Source organism: Nelumbo lutea, chromosome 5, assembly GCF_056320005.1.
Source record: "Nelumbo lutea isolate HS-2025 chromosome 5, American lotus-T2T, whole genome shotgun sequence".
Lineage (NCBI taxonomy): Eukaryota > Viridiplantae > Streptophyta > Magnoliopsida > Proteales > Nelumbonaceae > Nelumbo > Nelumbo lutea.
In genome coordinates, this window is record NC_142688.1 from 82,446,071 (window position 1) to 82,466,119 (window position 20,049).

General features: G+C 37.7%; 1 protein-coding gene across 2 annotated transcripts; it reads left to right on the forward strand.

Moving 5' to 3' along the window:
* Positions 1-9,887: 9,887 nt before the first annotated feature.
* LOC148853112 (dof zinc finger protein DOF3.6-like) lies at positions 9,888-12,605 on the forward strand. 2 transcript variants are annotated; one of them, XR_016099011.1, is made up of 3 exons: positions 10,069-10,253; positions 10,385-11,556; positions 12,353-12,605. XR_016099011.1 is itself a non-coding variant. In XM_088943598.1 (2 exons), the coding sequence occupies exons 1-2, from the start codon at positions 10,209-10,211 to the stop codon at positions 11,321-11,323; spliced, it is 984 nt and encodes a 327-aa protein (XP_088799724.1). In that variant the 5' UTR covers positions 9,888-10,208; the 3' UTR covers positions 11,324-11,752. The 2 variants fall into 2 exon arrangements, 1 of the variants encoding a protein (XP_088799724.1); XM_088943598.1 differs by lacking the exon at positions 12,353-12,605 and having other exon boundaries at positions 9,888-10,253; positions 10,385-11,752.
* Positions 12,606-20,049: the final 7,444 nt, after the last annotated feature.

Sequence of the window (20,049 nt, forward strand, 5' to 3'; positions counted from 1 at the left end):
GGTCTATGGACACGATCACGTGTGAATTAAACCGGGTGAAGGGATTGTTATTGGCTCTTGGAGTTACGCATTCAAACCTAATGCGATTATATTGTGATAGTCAGGCAGCCCTGCATATTGCAGCAAACCCAGTGTTTCATGAGCGTACGAAACATATTGAAGTTGATTGTCATTTTGTACGCGATGAGATTCAAAATGGTTGCATTTATCCTGCTTATGTATCGACTATCGTTCAACTGGCTGACATTTTTATAAAGGCACTGGGTCGTAGAGAATTTGAGTACTTTCTCCACAAGTTGGGCATTCACAATATGCATGCTCCAATTTGAGGGGGGGTGTTAAGATTGAATTAGGAGTCTCCATTTATCTTCTTTGTATATATCTTCTTATCCTTGTCATGTATAGTTCAGTTAGGAAAGGTAGGTTTGAATCATTGTAAATGTAGGAGACTCGACTGTATTCATGTATATATATATCGGCATTCTCAATGAATGAAAACAGAAAAGAATAAATCAGAAAGCTCTGGTTTTTTACATTTAATATATTTTTTAAAAAAATTTGACCTATTTTAAAATTTATATTAAAAAAATTATTTTATTAATATTAAAACCCAAAAATTGCGCTTATCAACTATAATCCCATAATATAATAGCGGCCATGCATGTATATAATATATATGTGAGGTAACAACCCTCCTCGATCGTTCGCTTCTTCTGTTGGATTCAAACAACAAACCATTGATTGCTGGAAATCCATGGATCTAAAGATATTTTGGTGCACTACCAAATGTACGACAGTAGGAGATGTTATGTGGGAATTATACTATTCCCCCGTTGTTGTTGTTGCTGTTTCAAAATTCGCGGTGGCGACTCGGTTTTCGTGACGTTCGTTCACATTCTCATTGGATCAAAGATTAAAGGCCGTGGACCGTACCCCATCACCTCCGACCTCACTAAACCTTTTTCAATTAAAAGAAGAAAGGAAAATAGAATACTGATGCTCATTGAACGAATCAAGTGGAAGATAAGATTTTAAAGGTTGGTTGGTAGACTGGATACAGGGACAAGGACTCCAATCTCCAAGCACCCAACATCAAGTAAATCATGACTACTCGATGGTCTCTCCGATCTTCGATCTTCAATCTTCAGAGTTTGGCTTCAGCCAGAGCAAATCCATGCTCACACAGTTCCAACAGCTTCTTATAATCTTGCGTTGGAAATATCTATTCAAGTAAAGCACATAAGGAGATATTATCAATGCAAACCTGTAAAAATTGTTCGAACAGGTTTTGCTCTGACTGAAGCCGAACCCCAATCTTCAATCTTGAATGTAAATCATGACTAGTTGACTCCAATCTCCATGGCATCAAGTAAATCATGATTACAGGGACATGCAGGGACTCCAATCTTCGAAAGCTCTCTCCCATGAGGGAATAGTAAATCATGACTACTTACTAGATTGCATCCCTCAAATTGTTTCAGAAGAAAACAATAATCTTGACGTTGTGTTAATTCCAACTATTGAAGAGATTAAAAAGATAATTTTTCAAATGAATATAACGATGGTTTTTTCTTTGTTCATTGTTGGGATGTGATTGGGGTGGACGTGTGCTCGGTTATTACAGAATTTTTCATGACAAGGGTGCTTCCAATTACTATACCTCCACTTTTATTGTCTAATTAATTCCCAAAGTGGAAAATCCAAAACACTTTACTCATTTTACGCCCCAAATTAATTTGTGTGGTTTTATCTACAAGATTTATGCTAAAATTCTTATTGAAAGAATCCGAACAATTCTAACTCGTATTATTTTGCCAGAACAAGGAAGGTCGCTTTATAGGGGAAAATATCTATTTGGTTCAAGAAATGGCTGGAAAAATAAACAGAAAAACTAGAGGCGGAAATGTGATTCTTAAGCTTGATATGATTAAAACCTATGATAGGTTTAGCTGGGATTTTCTTTTTAATTAGGCTCAGTTTGGAAAGAGTACAAATGAAAAAATGTACAACATAAGTACATACAAAATATAAAATTTTAGACTCTACGTATTTGCATTTCTACTCCTTCCAAATTCGGCCTTAAAATCCTCCACAAATTCGGATTTAATGATAATTGGATTGATTTTATCAAACTTGGTATTTGTAACTGTTGGTTTTCAGTCCTCATTAACAGATCCCCGGTTGGTTATTTCAGATCAACGAGGGGTTTGAGGCAAGGAGATCCTCTCTCTCCCAGTCTATTTATCATTGCGGAAGAAGCGTTAAGTAGGGGTATCAACATGATCGTGTTGACTATTACAAAATGCCTAATGGTTTTATATCTCTCTCCCATAGCCTCTATGCAGATGACATGATTATCTTCGCAAGTGGTTTAAAGAGAAGCTTAAAAAATTTGATGGAGTTTCTTTCAAATTATGAGAAAGCATTTGGACAGAAAATTAACAAACAAAAATCTTGTTTTCTTATTTCCGAAAAGGCTTCGCTTCGAAGAATAGAGATGATCACTAGAGTGACTGGCTTTACAAAAAGGAGGTTCCCTTTCACCTATCTAGGAGCTCCGATTGGAAGGAAATAGCCTTAAAGCAGAGATTTTGAGTTTGTCATTGAAAAAGTTCAGAAAAGGATAGAGGGTTGGAAAGAGATTCCTCTCTTCAAGTGGTAAGTTAATCCTCATTAGGCATGTGCTTAATAGCACGCCCATACATATCCTAAGCTCAGTGTCCATGCCTAAGGCAGTAATACACCGTATACATAAAATGCTAGCTAACTTCTTCTGGGGCAGCTCAAAATTTGGACCTAAATACCATTGGTGAAGTTGGGATTTTGTGTGTAAACCATGCGAAGAAGGGGGTCTAGGGGTGTGATCCCTCTTTGAGATGACAAAAGCTTTTAGGGTAAAGGCTTGTTTCAAATTGATCGAGAACAAGAGCAAACCTGACTCGATATTGGAAGAAAACTTTTTATGTTAAAGAGATTGATTTATCCAATGCAAAATGGATAGTTGGGAATGGCAACATATCCTTTTGGCATCAAAACTAGTTAGGTATGGGCCCTTTGTGTAATTCTACTAATGACAACAGTCTAATTGACTTCAAAATTAATGAAGTTTTGGGTACTAGCGAATCAAGATCATGGTCTTTTCCAAAGAATTTTAATGTAGAAATGGAGATCCAAGACATTGCTGTAAACTCTGGTTTAAGGCTCTCTAATAATAGAGTTTTTCTAGTGTGGATGAAGAATTCAAATGGTGAATTTATTGTTTGTCTGGCATGGGAGCTCACAAGGACTTTAGGCACTAATGCCAGCTGGAACAAGCATATTGGGAAGGTAAATCTCCCTACAAAAATAGCAGTTTTTATGTGAAAATTTATGTTAGGCATCCTTCCCGTGGATGATGTTGCTAATCTATGGCGTCAAAATGTAGATGGTGGAAATCCTCTGGGCAGGAAACTTTTGATCGCCTCTTCTCTACAGGGGTTCTAGCTTCAACGTGCTAGAGTTACTTTGCTCATACATTTGACATTCATATCGGGACGGGGTTAAAAATTGGTGGAGTTTATGTGAAAGAAATTGTCAATGAAATCAGATTTTAAGACCGGTTCCTTCTATTATTCTGTGGGAAATACAGGTTGAGAGGTGTTGAAGGGTTCATGAGGGATAGGTTATTTGTGTGAACCAAGTTATTATTTGAATTAAATGTTGGCTTAGTCAACTAAATAATATGGCGCCATGGCCTAGCGTTGCTGATCATAACACCTCTTGGGCCACTTTCCTTCAAATTCCTGTTAAAAATGTCCCGCCGAGACGTATTAAATGGATAATTTTGAAAACCTCCATTACAAAATATATTAAAATTAATATTGATGGAGCATGTAGAGGCAACCCGGGTTTGGATGGGGGTGGTGGGGTCATTAGAGATTGTAAAGGAAATTTCATTGCTGGCTTCTCTTGTTTCTATGAGCATTGTACCTCCTTGGAAGCGGAAGTTAAAGCTCTTCTACATGGTCTTCAACTATGCTTGAATCTCAAGTCGAGAGTGATAACATGGTCTTAGCGAACCTCTTAAATTCAGGTTTGATGACTCCTTGGTGTGTGTATTACCAAGTTCAAGAAATTTCCCGGTTGGCAGCCCAACTTAGGATTTCTTTTAATCATATCTACAGAGAGGCTAATCGTGTGATAGATTATCTTGCGAATTTTGGAATAGATAATTCCTCAAACGCTTATTTTTACTCAATCAATCAAATATCCATACAAAATAGATCTTTAATCCGCAAAGATAACTCTAGTTTACCGATTCCCAAATACATATAATGTTTTTTTCTTTTTTTTTTCTTTTTTGTGGGATGATTTCTTTTATTTTTTTTTATTTTTTATTTTAGGGTTTAGAGAGTGTTCCTTATACTTTGGGCTTGGGGCAAGAGGGGCTATATCCTCCCCCTTCCCCTATATCTTTTTTATAGTGATATGCTTTTAATAAAATTTTAAAGTGACTGCACCTCCCCTGGAATAAAGTTTGGGGCTAAAAAAAATTGCACCCAGCATCAAGGAATTAATTTTCTCATCTCCCATTCAACAGTCAACAACACCAGCGATCGCGTCAAGTTGTTGGTAGTCTTGGTCCGGGTTGAAAATTAAAGAGTAACCCCACAAAACGATCCCAACCAACCTTGGTCGACGTCTTAAAATCAGTGTAACGAGAGTAGGATTGGACCAGACAGTCCGCAAACCCAGTCCCAAGTCCCAACAATTTCTTTTTGCCCTTTTCAAATGCCATGTTTGAAATAATGTTGACTGTATGGAGCTGATGCTGATGTGGCATAATCTATATCATGATTATTGGGCAGTGGACCACACCATCGAACTTGGCACTGCACTTTATATATAGTTTTCGGTTTTCCAACTCATTTTTGGGCTGCGATATTGTTTCCATACCAGCAGGTTGGAACTTGGATCGATCGATCTTTCTATATGTATCCGGCAAAGGTAGCAACTTGGAAGTTGGAACAGGCTCCACACAAATAAAATAAAAACAAAGTAACGAAAGAAAGCAAGTGCATTGTTCAAAATCCTTGACTTTTCGTAAGACATACGAGTGAGTGACTGATCTTCGGACGGGATTCAAGAATACGAGAAATCTCTCTCTCTCTCTTTGTATATTTGTCGACCCTCCTTACCCCTTTAACCTGACTGAACTCTGTACCCAAGTAGTGATTGCTTTAAAAATCAGTATTTAAAATATGTGAAAGCAATTCTCCAGAAGCCTTTTGCACTTGTTTAGTGATCTTTGAATTATTAATTAAGCATGTTAATTATAGTACTTAATTAGTAACTCACCACATGTTAATTACACGTAAATGTATGTATTGCTAGTGCTAGCTAGTTAATTAGGCCCTCCACGTGGTTCAACTTCTTGAGAACTTACGCACAAAAATATAGTTATAAAATGTTTAGCCGAACGCTACAGAGATATGTTCATAAGAGATTAAATCCAATGGGTTTGATTGGTCAATTATATGAGAAATTGTACCTGTACACTTGTTTGAAAAAATCAGTTTTTCTCTTGCGAAAATCCACTTTTGAACTTGTCTCACATTGGAAAATTATAAGTTTTGTTTTCAATATTTCAATAGGAGATGATTTACACTCCTTAGAATTAGTAGAGGAGAGTAAGGGGATTCGATACTGTGCACGCGTGTGTGTGGCGCAATGATGCGCTTTAGAGGCACACATTGCTCGCACCCGCGTGACTTGCGATGGGAGGCTCTAGTTTTGGTACGTTGATGACCATTGATCACCATTGATGAGATCAACGGTCACGATTCGATCGGGTGTGATCAAGAGGCACATAACAACTTTTTAAACAGTCACAATAGTTGAAATTGTGACTGTTCAAGGTGCCTCCTCTAAACCAGCACCTACATTTTCCTCGTACATCTTCACAAGTTATTTAAGGAGCATGAATCAGACTCCAAAAACACAATTCCTTACAGTCTCAAAGAATGTTTCTTTGGAGACTCTTCAACTTTGCTGGTTGCAGATTCTCGCCCAAAGCTCTATTGTATCGTAGGAACGAATTTGCCTGTAACCCAATAGCAAACTCAGTAAAACTGAGTGGGGGCAAATAACGTTCTAAAGACAGTATCTTCAGACGCGCCTCAGAGCTTCTCCTCCTAAGTTACAATGACCCCATCTTCACCAACAAAATACAAATAATAACATTAATAAGATGATAACTAATGTATTATTTCCTTACAAAGGAAGAGCAAAATTAATTTTGCTTTTGCGTGCTTGTCATGTGGTTTTTTTTTTTTTTTTAATTATTGTATGAATTGGGTACATGTGGGAGGCGTTATTACTTTGATGATGTTTGTAGCTACGTACGTAATATGTTAACTCTACTGGATAAAAGTGAAAGTAGCTTACAAGTTACAATAACAAAATCTCAGGCAGCCTTATTTCAAGAACGAAATGACCGAGTTACGAGTAGGGTTTGGGCCGGGGCTATTAAGATAAAAAGTAACCGAATTAATTAAAACAAAGGTGTGGGATTTGGACCAGATCCGTCCTTGGGTTTGAAAGAATGAGACAGGGTTCTGAGCCCATCCCTAACTTTTCAGCCTTATGTAAGTTAGTAGCAACTAGCAAGTTTGGAATGGTGGTAGTTTACTCTAACAAAAGCTTTAACGTATAAACAATAAGACTAGAAAGAAACCGGGCAACGAATTGGTCAGGGTCCGGTTCTTGGGTTGAATGGTCTGATTGTTTGAATTGAATGATTAGTCCATTTTAATAAAAACATTTTTAAATTGAAAACCATTAAACAATTTGAACAGTTTAACTTCTCAAATTAATGATTTATTAACTAAATCAATGTTTTTTTTGACAAAAATCCGATTTTGAGAAAAATCGAAACCGATCACCTGACCGGTTAAAAGAATTGTGCATGTCCCTGGAACATCATACTCAAAAAATATGTGCAAACACATGGCCGTTAAAAGAATTGAAAAGAAAAAAATAAAAATAACAACAAACTAAAACTTTTATATATAAATTATTTAGGAGGTATATATGCATGTATATTACTATATAAAGCGGATGCCAAATCTACATCTTTTTTTTTTTTTTTTAATCTTTTCTTTCCACTCTTAGTATCACGTGCACCACGTGCAATGCACATGACTTCCTCACTTGTTATTTATAAGAGGACCGGCTGGCCATTACTTATTATTGCACTGGTTAGGACATACGAACTATATTCACTGATAATGTGAATTTGGCCAAGTGATGAGATTCCTCTGAGAGTAAGGTTATATTTGGTTTGAAGGAAAAGGTAAGGAAAGAAAGGAAAAGGTAGGAAAACCTATATAAAATTTGTAAAGGTTTCCTTACCTTTCCCTTACTTTCCCATTTTTCTTCAAACCAAACACAACCTAAAAATGAAGAGCCACCAAGTAAATCGAGAATCTATTTCTTCATGCGATTTGTGCTCAACTTGAATTACATTCATGAATCAACCTAGCTAGTTTGCTTCACTGACAACCCTGGCCAACGTTAATGATTTAAAATTTTGCCCCATCTGTTTGTAATGCTCAGTTTGGAAAGAGTATAAATGTAAATATGTACAGCATAAATACATACAAAATAATACAAAATATAAGGTTCTGCACTCTACATATTTGCATTTGTATTCCTTTCAATCTCAGCCTAATGTGCATCAGTATAAATGCATGAAAGTGTAAATGAAAAAAAAAATGCAAATTCTGATTCACTTTGGCTTTGGGCTTTACTTTGATTAATTAGCTTCAGGTTTTATTTTACTTCATCTACCACACAAATAAACCAAACAAGGAGGAATCTGACACAAAAATGAATCAGAATCTGCACTAAAATAACCTGCATCAGTGTAAATGAAATTGCACATGAAGCCTTAGGTTCAGTTTGGTTGCAGCACAATTTCATTTGCACTAGTGTACGTAAAAGCATGGGAATATATGCAAATAACTAGGTTGAGTGTAAATTCTAAGATGTATGATTTTTATGAAAGACAATAGGTATGAAGAGGGTTATTTTTATGGAATTGGGTAAGAGCATGATGACGTAGTCTCCACCTTATATGATAGAAAATTGGTACAACTGAGGTGAGATGGTACAAATTTTTCATCAGTTTTTTGGATGCAAAATTGATACAAGTGAGTGCAAATAAGTATGGGATGCAAACAAACACAAACTTAAAATTCTTTTGCTAATTATCCAAAACCAGAGATTGTATTGATTGGGTCATTCAATCTAATGGCCGCATTGGGATTGGGATACATGTGCCAATAAAACAAGTTCCAACATTCTACCAACTTGATCTGACACCGTACATCCTATTATAAAACTGTAGCCCACCATACAAATGGGACCTGTGTGCCCTGTATGAGACAGATCTTGATGGTAGGGTGTTGGAATGCATTCTGTTGGCAGGTGATCTGGACTTGGATTACATGGGTGAAATTTGCATGTATGTAAACAGAGGGTGAGATGGACTAATGGTGGAAAATGTTATATTATATGTGCCAGGTGTACAAATAAAATCAGATAGAAAATATAACAGGTAACAGGTTAACCTCCTTTTTGTGATGATAATACACAAGTGTGGGTGTAGCTATCAATAATACATGGGTGAGGGTAGAAATGGGCAATTGGGCAATGAGATTGAGGGTTGAAGAGTGGTCTTCTGCTTTTCTCACCGACGGCCGACCCCCCCCCCCCCCAATTATATTCCCTATGCCATTGCTTTCATGGAGTATCATCGACAGGAAGTTATTGGGGGCCCTACCAAGGATCTGACTTGGTACATTGAGCAATACATTGGCGACCACGAGCATCTCTCTCCCGCCATATCTGACGGTTTTGGGGTCCGCCAGCCCACTTTACCCTCCTCCCCAACCAAGCATAGGCGTCGAGGATGCTAATAGCTATTGAAAAATCCGGCCGGGCCAATCAAACCGTTAGGCTTTGGTCTTAAAAATACATGCCAAATCATGAATGGTAATTGGATGGATCATTGATATGCTTAGTCATTATACATGGAAGGCTTGGTTAAGTGTTCATTGTCTTACCTAAAACCGAATGGTGATGCAGTGGTTGAGATGATTAGTTGGCATCCATCCAAGCTCCAATCCAAAGGAGGTACTAATTCAAATCCGATAACTGCAGGCTCAATTAGCAAGGTTACCTAGCTAGTGAACCTCACACGTGTACTAAATTGCCCCACCACAAGCAATAAATCTACTAATAACAACAGCTCAGAGTAATAACATTTTTTAGGAACGCTGGAGACATAGTCCATTGCCTCGAAAGTTTTCAACTTTAATATATAATTATATATATTTAGCCCAACCAAAAGCTATCAACACATACAATAGAGTGAATAGAGGCAGCACATTTTATTCCACGTGAGAACTCCCGCATCAACATTTTTAATTAATTAATATGTATTCCTTTTCTTTGCAAATAAGAATCATAGAGTGATTCTATTTTAGTGTTGGGTAAGTTAATATATGGATATTGTCCAACCACCACTACAAACACGAAATAAGCCTGCGAATTTCTTCATTTCACTACGACTCAGACCGGCACGATTCTTCTCCCATCGGGTTTGGGTCGCTTCGGTTTAATCAGCGTATTAAACTTTTCTACCATTAGTATGACAGCAATAGCAATTAGCATGCATGAATATATATTTAAAAATAAAATAAAAAGCTAGCTAGCCTCACTTTCCCTTTTATCTCTTAATTAATCAATTATTTTTCTATTTTCTTTCATTATATTGTTTATTTATATAGAGAGAGAGAGAGAAATAGGGGTTTCACGACTCTCGTTTGCTCTCTCTCTCTCTTTCTACATGCTGGAAGTCTCAAAAACTCTTATTTTTTCCCCAAGTATTGCACCATAATATCACAAAGAACCTTATAGGTTAAGAAACTTTCCATGCTCAAAACCCTAAAAATCAATAAAACACAGAGAGAGAGAAAGAAAACAAAATAAATAAAAGCCCCTCCTTGATCTTAGAGAGAGAGAGAGAGCAAAATAAATAAAAACCCCTCCTTTATCTTTCCTTCTCCTTCCCCCACCCCTCTCTGCAACTCTCTGGATGTGATTCTCCACCACGTCTCCGAAAACCCATCAACCTTTACAAAAGAGAAGATCAAATTAAAACGATGGTTTTTTCTTCGGTTCCTCTCTATCCACCCAACTGGCAGCAGGTAAGGTTTCTTCAATTTCTTTTTCGCAGCTTCTTCACTAGAAAAGCAATTTTAAAGACAAATATTCCTACCCTTTTGTTAGTGCCTGTTGAATATACCAGATATTTGATTTTTGCTTTTGTGTTTTACAGCAACCAAATCATCATCAATCTGCAAGTAGCACTGAGAATCCCCAGCTTCCACCACCGCCGCCGCCTCCGGCAGGAGGGGGCTCGGGCTCGATTAGACCTGCTTCGGTGGCTGATCGAGCCCGACTTGCCAAGCTGCCACAGCCGGAGGCTGCCCTAAAGTGCCCTCGATGTGAATCCACCAATACCAAGTTTTGTTACTTCAATAATTACAGCCTCTCACAGCCTCGCCACTTCTGCAAGACCTGCCGCCGGTACTGGACTAGAGGGGGTGCGCTGAGAAATGTTCCTGTCGGTGGAGGCTGCCGAAGGAACAAAAGAAGCAAAGGGAGCAGCTCAAAATCACCTGTGACTGGTGAACGTCACACTGGTCCTGGTTCAACAAGTGCAATCCCAGCAAATAGCTGCACCACGGATATAATAGGCCACATACAACCAACGCCACCATTGCAATTACCATTTATTTCCTCTTTACATCATCTTACTGAATACGCTCCTCCTGACATCGGCATAAATTTTAGTGGAATCCATCCACCGGTATCGGCTGCAGGGGGCGGTGGTGGGACTGAAATGGATTTCCAGATAGCAAGTTATTCAGGTGGCGGTAGCTCCATTTTATCATCTGGAAGTGCGGAGCAGTGGCGGTTGCAGCAAGTGCAGCAATTCCCTTTTCTAACCGGTTTGGAGCCGCCCGCGGGGTTATACCCATTCGAGGGAGAAAGTGCTGAACCATCGGCGTATGCTGGAGGTGCCTCTCAGCTTCGGACCAAGCCATCAGGCTCTGGGGTTACGCAGCTAGCTTCAGTGAAGATGGAAGAAAATCATGGATTGAATTTATCAAGACAGTTTCTGGGTATTCCAGGAAATGATCAGTACTGGGGTAGTAATGCATGGACAGATCTCTCCGGTTTCAATTCTTCTTCCAACAGTCATCTCTTATAATTTCGATCTTTCTTTTTCCCTATATCTCGATAAACCTCACCTTGTAGCTTCGTCTTCTCCATTAGTCAGTACAGCTTCCACTAAAGAAAACCAGACTTGAAGAGAAATGGTTCCCATTCAATCACCTTCCTTAACTCGGTAATTCCAATTCCAGGAGTCTAAGATGCCGAAACAACAAAAGTGGATGGAGGAACCTGTCTCTTCATGATCTACCGATGAAGAACCTAGAAGTGGTAGGTTTCCCTTTGTTTTATTTCTTTTTTTTTTTGTTTTTTTTTTTTTTTTTTGTGTATTCTATTGGTATGTTTACAGGAGTGGGTGCATGAGTTCATGGATTTTGATATCTAACATGAAGGACTAGTTGTTAGAATTGATCAAAGCACTGTAATGACTAGTGAAGTTTTTTCAATGGAGTTCGTTCGTGATAAATCCATCTCAGTCCCCTCTTTTTCTCTACATTAGCATCAGCTCAGTGAAGTTGACAAACTGCATTTGCCTGATCTCCACACACTTGCAGAATCAACCCTACCTATACTATCAGTAATTATTGATGAATCTGGCATTTTATTCAGGATGCAAAAGAAAACTCGTGGTTCAGGTGGTTGATGGAAGTAGCATCAATTGTGAAGAGCCAAAAGCCTAAAACTTCTGTAGGAGTGTATGCATTCTCATCTTCCGTTGTCAACTCGTGCATATGTTCAGTTGCAATTAAAGTCTGAATCTTAAGCTACTAGGGAAAACCAGAGTATTCTAGAATGACTCAATGTTCATACTGACTACTAAACTGATTCGCCATGCAGGGGGAAAACTCTCTCTCTCTCTCTCTCTCTCTCTCTCTCTCTCTCCCTCTCTCTCTCTCTCCCTCTCTCTCTCTCTGTGTTACCTTAAGGGGGAAGCATGTTAGCCCCATTATGAGTACAGAGACCTAGAAATTAACTCCCTCCCTACTAGCAAAAGCAAATTTAGAGTAGAGAAAGAGAATTGTTGTTATTGTTAATTTTAATGCTTTGTTAGCTTCTTCCATGTCAGGACTCAGGAGGGGGAATTTCATGTTCTTGCTTAGATCCCGGAGAAATTCGAATTCCTCAAATTTTTCCCTCGGGAGAAATACTGGAGAGAGTAGAGATCTTTACTATCGCAGTTTCACCGATAAATTGTTTTTTCCTTTGCATGCAAGTTTGTGCATATGCGTGCACGTAGTACATATGTGCTGCATCGAAACTGAAAGAAGGTGAGGATTTAATGATTTTGTAATAATAACAAGCTTCCAAATATATACCAGTTATAATATTTTAACGTCCTCACTTTCTTTTCGTTTTGTTTTTACTGGGAGAATATAGAATGCGCACTCATTTCGTTTGTTTGTTGTTTCTGGTGAGTTGTGGAGAGAAGTGGTCAAGGGGGAGAGAATCTGTAGACACTAGATGGTGGTAAAAGACGCCAAAACCCCATTCTAACTCAGGCCAACATAAATTCAGAACCTTACATGAATGAATGACTCTTGGATTTCTTTGGAAGAAGAATATATAGTTTAAGTTACCGGCCGGCGACAGTAGAGTAAAAAAAAGCAGAGAAGAATATCTCAAAATTTGACTTGATGAGGCTCCTTCCCTCTACTCGATCATTCTCTTTCTTCTTCTTGAGGTGGGCAAGTTGAAAAGAACAGTACTTGGTTCTGGTTGGACTCTCCAGTTCCATTTTTCTTAGAAATGTGATGATCAGAATATAAACTCTTGTGAAATTGAAAGCCAGACCTGCATCGAATCTACTTCCATTAATTGTTAGTTGTTAGTAACTAGTAACCAGTAAAACCATCAAATTATCCTATCAAAAAAGAAAGATAAAAAAAAAAAAGAATAAATTAAACGAAAAAGTGATCATCAAATGGGAGCATTCAAACTAAGTAGAGTCCGTGTGGACCCCCGGCAGGGCGTGTTTTCCCCTCAGTTGCTGCTATACTCATAAAATTTGAAAACTAATAAGATTTTCAGTTTTCCAGCCAAGAAGTCACCAACAAGTGGGGTTCAGAGGGGCTTTTCCCATATGAATATGTTCTCTCGACTGATTATCATTTGTCCACCGCGTTTGTGCAATTTAATCTTCTCGATCCAACAATATAAAAGGCAGGTTCGAATGACTAATCATCCAAACACGATTTATAGATGTATAGTTGTTATTGTTAGTTTAATCCACGTCATGTAATCAATCGTCTCGAAAGAAAGGAATCTGGGTTGGGACTAGCTTTCGCAAGGACCAAGGCTGTTTAGTAACAAGGAATAAAGCGAAGCAATCCAAACTCAGTAAACGAGAGCCGTCAAAAAGCAAACATCCCACCCCGTCCTCTCTCTTGGTTATTGTCACTGCAACAATAACGGAGGATCGTTTGTTGGTCGGTTTTATACAGTATACGTACAGTAGATGGCACTACTATTAATCTGCTATTAGTTATCTCGAAATTGTCTGATACGATAGAAAGTAAAAGGAGGGAAATGAACAAAGTTTGGAAGGGATTTGTTTGTTTTCTCTTCCCATTCTCTGAGGAGGAAAAAAGAGGGCAGAGTTGTTATAGTTGTGTAGTGTAATGGCTATGGTGGTTGTACGAAGAGCAGAACAGTCGGAGGAAGAGGGCTCGGAAATCCAAGCGTTGAGTGTATGTCCATGTTATTGTTGACGCCCCACATGGATAGGCGTGAGATGTTGTTCTCTATACTTTCAGAGCAGCTTTCGCTTTTGCGACTCTCTCTCTCTCTCTCACTCTCACTCTCAGCGCCCGAATAGGTAGGTGATTGAAGAAAGAAAGGAAAGGAAGAAAGACACTCAGATTCCATGCTCCTCTGAGTTCTGAGTCCTCACGTTCTCTCACATGTGCTCAATCATATATATGTGGAAGATTCTCGGACATTTCTTAAACCCTGATTGGATTGGATGTGGGGATCTCTAGTTTTTACTAAGATGCGCCTAGCCCGCCCATTCTTTTTCTTCTTTTTCTTTTTCTTCTTTAAGCATTATATTCTATTCAAAGATTAAACATGAATATCACCACCCATGCACCTAAGGCTGTGTTTGGAAGCGATGCAAATAAGTGTCAATGCAAACATATAGAATGTAAAATGGTTGATATAAATTGTAAAGTTGGGTTAGTTTTGTAGGGACAAATTTAATTTCTTACCAAACAGACTTTTAGTTGTAATGGATGCAAACATGAATTTTGTTGTTGGTCATAGTGGACTGAGGGCAACACTATAGTTCTATTCCCGAGCCGAGGGCTGAGTGAGGGGTCCGAGGTCTATCGAGGCCGAGGGCTGGTAGGTCAGACCTGAGGAAAGAGAAGACGTCAGATGCCCCGGGTGCTAACTCGAGGCGAGGACTCTGATGATTAAATTAGTACGGGTGCAAGACCAGGTGGACAAGGCCTGAGGTGAGGATGCTCAGACGAGGCCATGAGAGAGATAAGGGAGTTCTTAACGGTCAAGAGTCTAGATGCCTACCTTGAGAGTGTTGCCCCCTATTTATACTTGAAGCCACCTGGAGGTAGGTGGGCTTGGACGGCCAAGATGCGGCCCAGCCCTGAGAGGTGTGGTCATCCAAGGCCTCTGCGTGCAGCTGCTTCATTGGCTCCGCATCGCACGCCAACCTTTGTTCTGAACACACCTTTATTGGGTCCACCCTGGTGCCGCTGTCTGCCGCGTTGGTTTGGGCCATGTATGCCTACATCAAATTTGAATAAAACATATGCTCTTTTTTATCAAAAGCCCAATTGAATGCAAATTTACTTCTCTTTTATTAATGTACTTTTACATCTTATTATCAATACAAATATGTATTGGTTTGTCATTTATCAATGCATAAATATAACATTGCCAAACACAGGCAAAAATGAACCGAAATACAAGATTATCCTAAACCAGGGTTTACACTCCATTTGCATCTTTTCCAAACGTAGCCAAAAATGGATAGACCTTGCTTCAAAACTTTTAAAACTTTGAGACGATAGAAAGAAAAGACATGAATCCTTTCCATACTTATAAAATTAAAAAAATAAAATAAAATATAGAATATAGTATATATAGGTCATATCAATATACGCGAGTTGTAATGAGCCAGGCCTGGTCGAGCCGGGCTGTGGGGAAGGCAATGGGCCAGTATGATTTTTTTAAGAAAATTTGAAAAATAATAAAAACTCAGATAAATTAATAATATAGACAATGTATTGAAATTTTCTTAAAATTTTATTTCAGATGTATACATTCGTTTGTTTATACCGCAGACCGTAAACCCTTGGCTCAGCCTAGCCCTGGGGAACGACTCATCAGCTGGTGGGTCAGCCCGTTTTACACCTTAATATGCTCCAATACCCAACTTTTATGATTGATTCTTGTTTGTCCTTAAGAACATGTAACTTACTTGAGATAATTAGAAATTGAAGTATTATAATTAATTTCTACAAACAGAATGCGATTAACAATATTTATATTACTATGAATTTTTTGTAACATATATACTCTTTCTTTGTTGGTATTGGTCAACCAAATACACACACAAATACAAATTTATTATAAAATTTCAAGTCGCTTCAAAAATCAATTATAAACTTTTAAGTGACAACCATCATCCAAAATCAAAATGTGCCTTACAATAAGCACTTCTTTTCTTTTATTGATCATGGTCAGGGATGGATTCGAGCTGAGCCGAGCTGACTATTTAGGTATTTGAGCTCAACTTAGCATAACATTAGAAGGCTCAAGCTTGATTCGAACTAGAAATACAGGCTCAAATTCGGCTCAAATGAAAAAATCATATATTCAAGCTCAATTCGGCTCGAGCTCGATAATAAAATCAGCATGTAATGAAAACACTGTAAGTTAGCATGGACGGTGCGGTGCGGTGGTCTTTTTGGTTTTGGGATTGATTGTTACCTTTGAATGTTGGACAGTTAGTTACAATTTTATAGAGTACTTGATGAGAGATTGAGAGTCAATCAGTCCTTTTAATTTTGAACTCTCAGAACTGTAGAAAGGACAAAGAAAAACCCAAAATCATGAAGAAGAAGAAGAAGAAGAAGAAGAATCTGAGAGATTGAGATTGTGAGAGATGAGAGGTAACAATACCATCGAGCGTTCGTCGGGCATCGGTTGTGAGAGATTGAGAGGCTGAGAGCTGAGACTTGACTGGGATCTATGAGTACTGCTAGTCCATCGGCGCTAGGCGTCAACTTGACTAAGTCTGAGAGTGAGAGAGCTTGAGGGTGAGGTAGGGTCTCAGGCTCGCACGCAGGCCACAGCTTGCAGTCTCGCAGAGTTGCAACTTTGTAGGGAAAGGAAAAGTTGAAACTGAAAGGGTTTCTAGCTTGTTTGATTGACTTTTTTCCCTCTTTCTCTTTGGTTTGGTATTTGGTAATTGCTTTCTTTAGAATGTGAACGAGGCCACCATACATATGTACCCCCATCGATAAGATTCTTTCTAGAAGCATAATATGTATAATATGTGTTATATACACATAAATCTATATATATACCCCCAATACATATAGGCTCGATTAGGCTCGCGAGCTTAACAAGCCGAGCCGTATCTTATTTGAGTTCGGCTCGAATAAGGTACGAACCACATATAGAGCTCAAAACTCGACTTGGTCTGAGCCAAGTTTGAATAACTCATGAAAATCTCGATTCGTTTTCACCCCTAATTCATGACTGAGATCAAAGTAATAAAAAACATCAATGGGGCCAGTTGAACCATAATCCCAACCTAACTCCCATGGTGAGTCATTGTGATTGAATTTTAATAACAATGGTTTAGATAGTCATTTTATTGCTTATTGCAAAACTAGGTAATGTACAATGTACATTGAACTTCCACGTCGATTGTTTATACAAGTTGCAACGAACTAATTAAGCTTCAACTTATTGCTAATTTGTGCTTAAACTTATATCTCGTATGGTTTATTAATTAATTTTAGCTTCAATGCATATGAGTTCTGCTTGTCAGTTGTATATTTCTCTTTGTTAAATTAATCCAAATCTATTTTAATGTTAAAATATTCTCCCCCCCCCCCCCCCTCCCCACCTTGGCTTTGTAAATTGAAAATTTTGCAAACTAAATGTGAGTTTATTGGTCGATTGTTTTTATTTGTTGCTCGTCCATTACACCACCAACACTAGGTACAATAGATCATTTTCAAAAAAAAAAAAACTACGTACAATAGATTACACGGAGCCTGCGTAAAGAAGCACTAAAAATCACTGCAATAATGCATTTTAATTAAAACAAAATTAATTTAATTATGAAACCCTTATGTCCCACATGTTGTAACGAGACAGAGGTGTTTGACAAATTTTTGAAGATGGATACTTTCCTATAAATAAAGTAGATAGATGGATTAATTTCACTAAAGAGTATAGAAAATATAGGTTCGTTTTCAAAAGAGAAAAGGCTTAGAGGAATCATCAATTATGCCTCTAATCGAGGAGGTTACATTTAATTGGCATCTAAAGAACTTAGAAGGGGACTAGTAACATCGCCAGTGAAAATCAAAAGATAGCCCTGTTTATGTAATTATAAAGAACTTATAAGGGGATTTTTTTCTAAAATTCCAAAACTTTATTCCAAGTGGAGGAGGGGTGATCACCTTAAATTTTATTAACCATTTATCAAAAAAATAATACAAAGATACAGTCGAAGACATAACCAGCCTTGCCCCTAATCAAACCCAGGGATACAAAACTCTCCTTCACAATCAGCACAAACCCATACAATGATACAAACCAAGAGATAACAAACCTAAAATTAAAACAATCATCTAATCCTTGCATTTGGCAAATCAATTATATTTGAGCATGAATGAGCAAGTTTCTAATCCTCTTTGAGAGATCATTAATATGAAAATAAGTACCAAAGGATCCATGTCTATACATGATTCAGTGCCTCCATTAGCAAGGAAATCCCCTGATGATTTACTTTCCCTGTAAATGTAAATATGACGAAGATATCGTGATTCAAGCATAAAACTTAGTACTATTTAGTTATTGATTTATAACTTAGTACTATTTACTTCATGACCTTGAACATCTTTCAACAAATTTATATAAAATATAGGTCCCGGGTCTCTTTTAGTAATGATACTGAGAGAACCTTGAGCAATCAGACCAGTCGATTGATCGGTTGCCATTTCTATATATTAGTTAATGGGTTATATTTTTCAAGGGAAAATCTATGATACGGAAAAGATATGATATGGAAAGAGTTTTGACGAATTAAAACTCATCCATGAATTTTGATAAATAGCATATGATTCACTATCACATTTATGATTCCAATTTATTGGTTAGTTGTTTTTCTGATATCATTTATTTTTCATATCATAGTTGAACCTTTTGTGTCTTTTTCAGTTTTTTTAGAATAGCTAAAATCAGTATGTGTTTTCAACAATAATTGCCCAACGGAGATCTCCTCTTAACAAAAAAACGTTCTAATATGATATTCTGCATATCTCATGTAAGGTGGACACCGGATGTTTGGGTTCCAAGTCATATGGTGCAGTGTTTTTGAATCGTCGTTGATCTGGATGATAGAATCATTTAGACAACCAGTTTCATTTCACCCTTATCTGTTTCTTAACCAAAAATTGTCGACTTGTTTAATAATCCATTGATCCGGGTGGCTCAATAATGACCCGATTGATTCAAACCACAGTTTTTGGCCTTTTTCATTTTAACGATTTTTTAAAAGTTTTTAATTTTTTCAATTGGAATGGATCATCCATTCGAACCAAACAATTGAACTGCTGACCCAGAAATCAGTGGCGAAAGCAGTTCTGGTTTTTTAAATCATATCAATGGGAAGTACAAAACAGATCAAGTTGGAAGAATGTTAGCACTGCTTTTATTGGGAGCAGATTTTGAGTTTAAATTAAGGTGTGCTTTCCAAGTCTGGATTTCCTATCCACAACAATTCTACCCACACCTAACCACATAACATGACGGTTACATATGGAGAGCATCTTATCCTCCTACATTGCATGTCATTATGCAGGGGAAGATATTCCCAATGCATGGATGTGGGTAGATAGACAGAGGTAGAGTTCTTCTGGGCTAAGAGTAATGTTTTCTAGCTTTGCGTGATGATCAGGTAGGAGCACGACCTCGTAGGAGTGGGGATTTGCTGTGAACAAATGCTGTATGTAGTCTATCAGAGTTGGACAATTGTCCCATAAAAATGCACATAAGGAACAATTTAACTTATAGGGAGGTCCAAAGTGTAATAAAAGCGGAGGCTGAATCATTTTTGCCTCTGAATTGTAGATCACTGATTCAATCATGTGGGTCGATCATAAATACATATTTATCAATAAATAATATTTAATTATATTTTATATATAATATATGCATTATTTTTATATTTAATTGTATTTTTAATTCATACTTTTCATTTGTGAAAAATGCTAAAATTGTAATTTAATACCAAAAAAAAGTTTTGTTTTGATAAAAATAGTAGACCAATTAAGGTGCTGGGACGCATAGATGTCGGATATGTGATTGCAAAGTTAATTATGACCCCTGAAAATTGATATACACATTGAATGTGCAACTTGTAACCAAGTGACCGAATCAAGTGGGCGAATGGCTCAACCACCGGCCTGAATGAAACAGTTTTTTATTAAATCAACAATGTTGAATAAATCTGAGGTTTTAGTGAAATTAAACCCATAAGTGTTGCCTGGTTTGACAGTC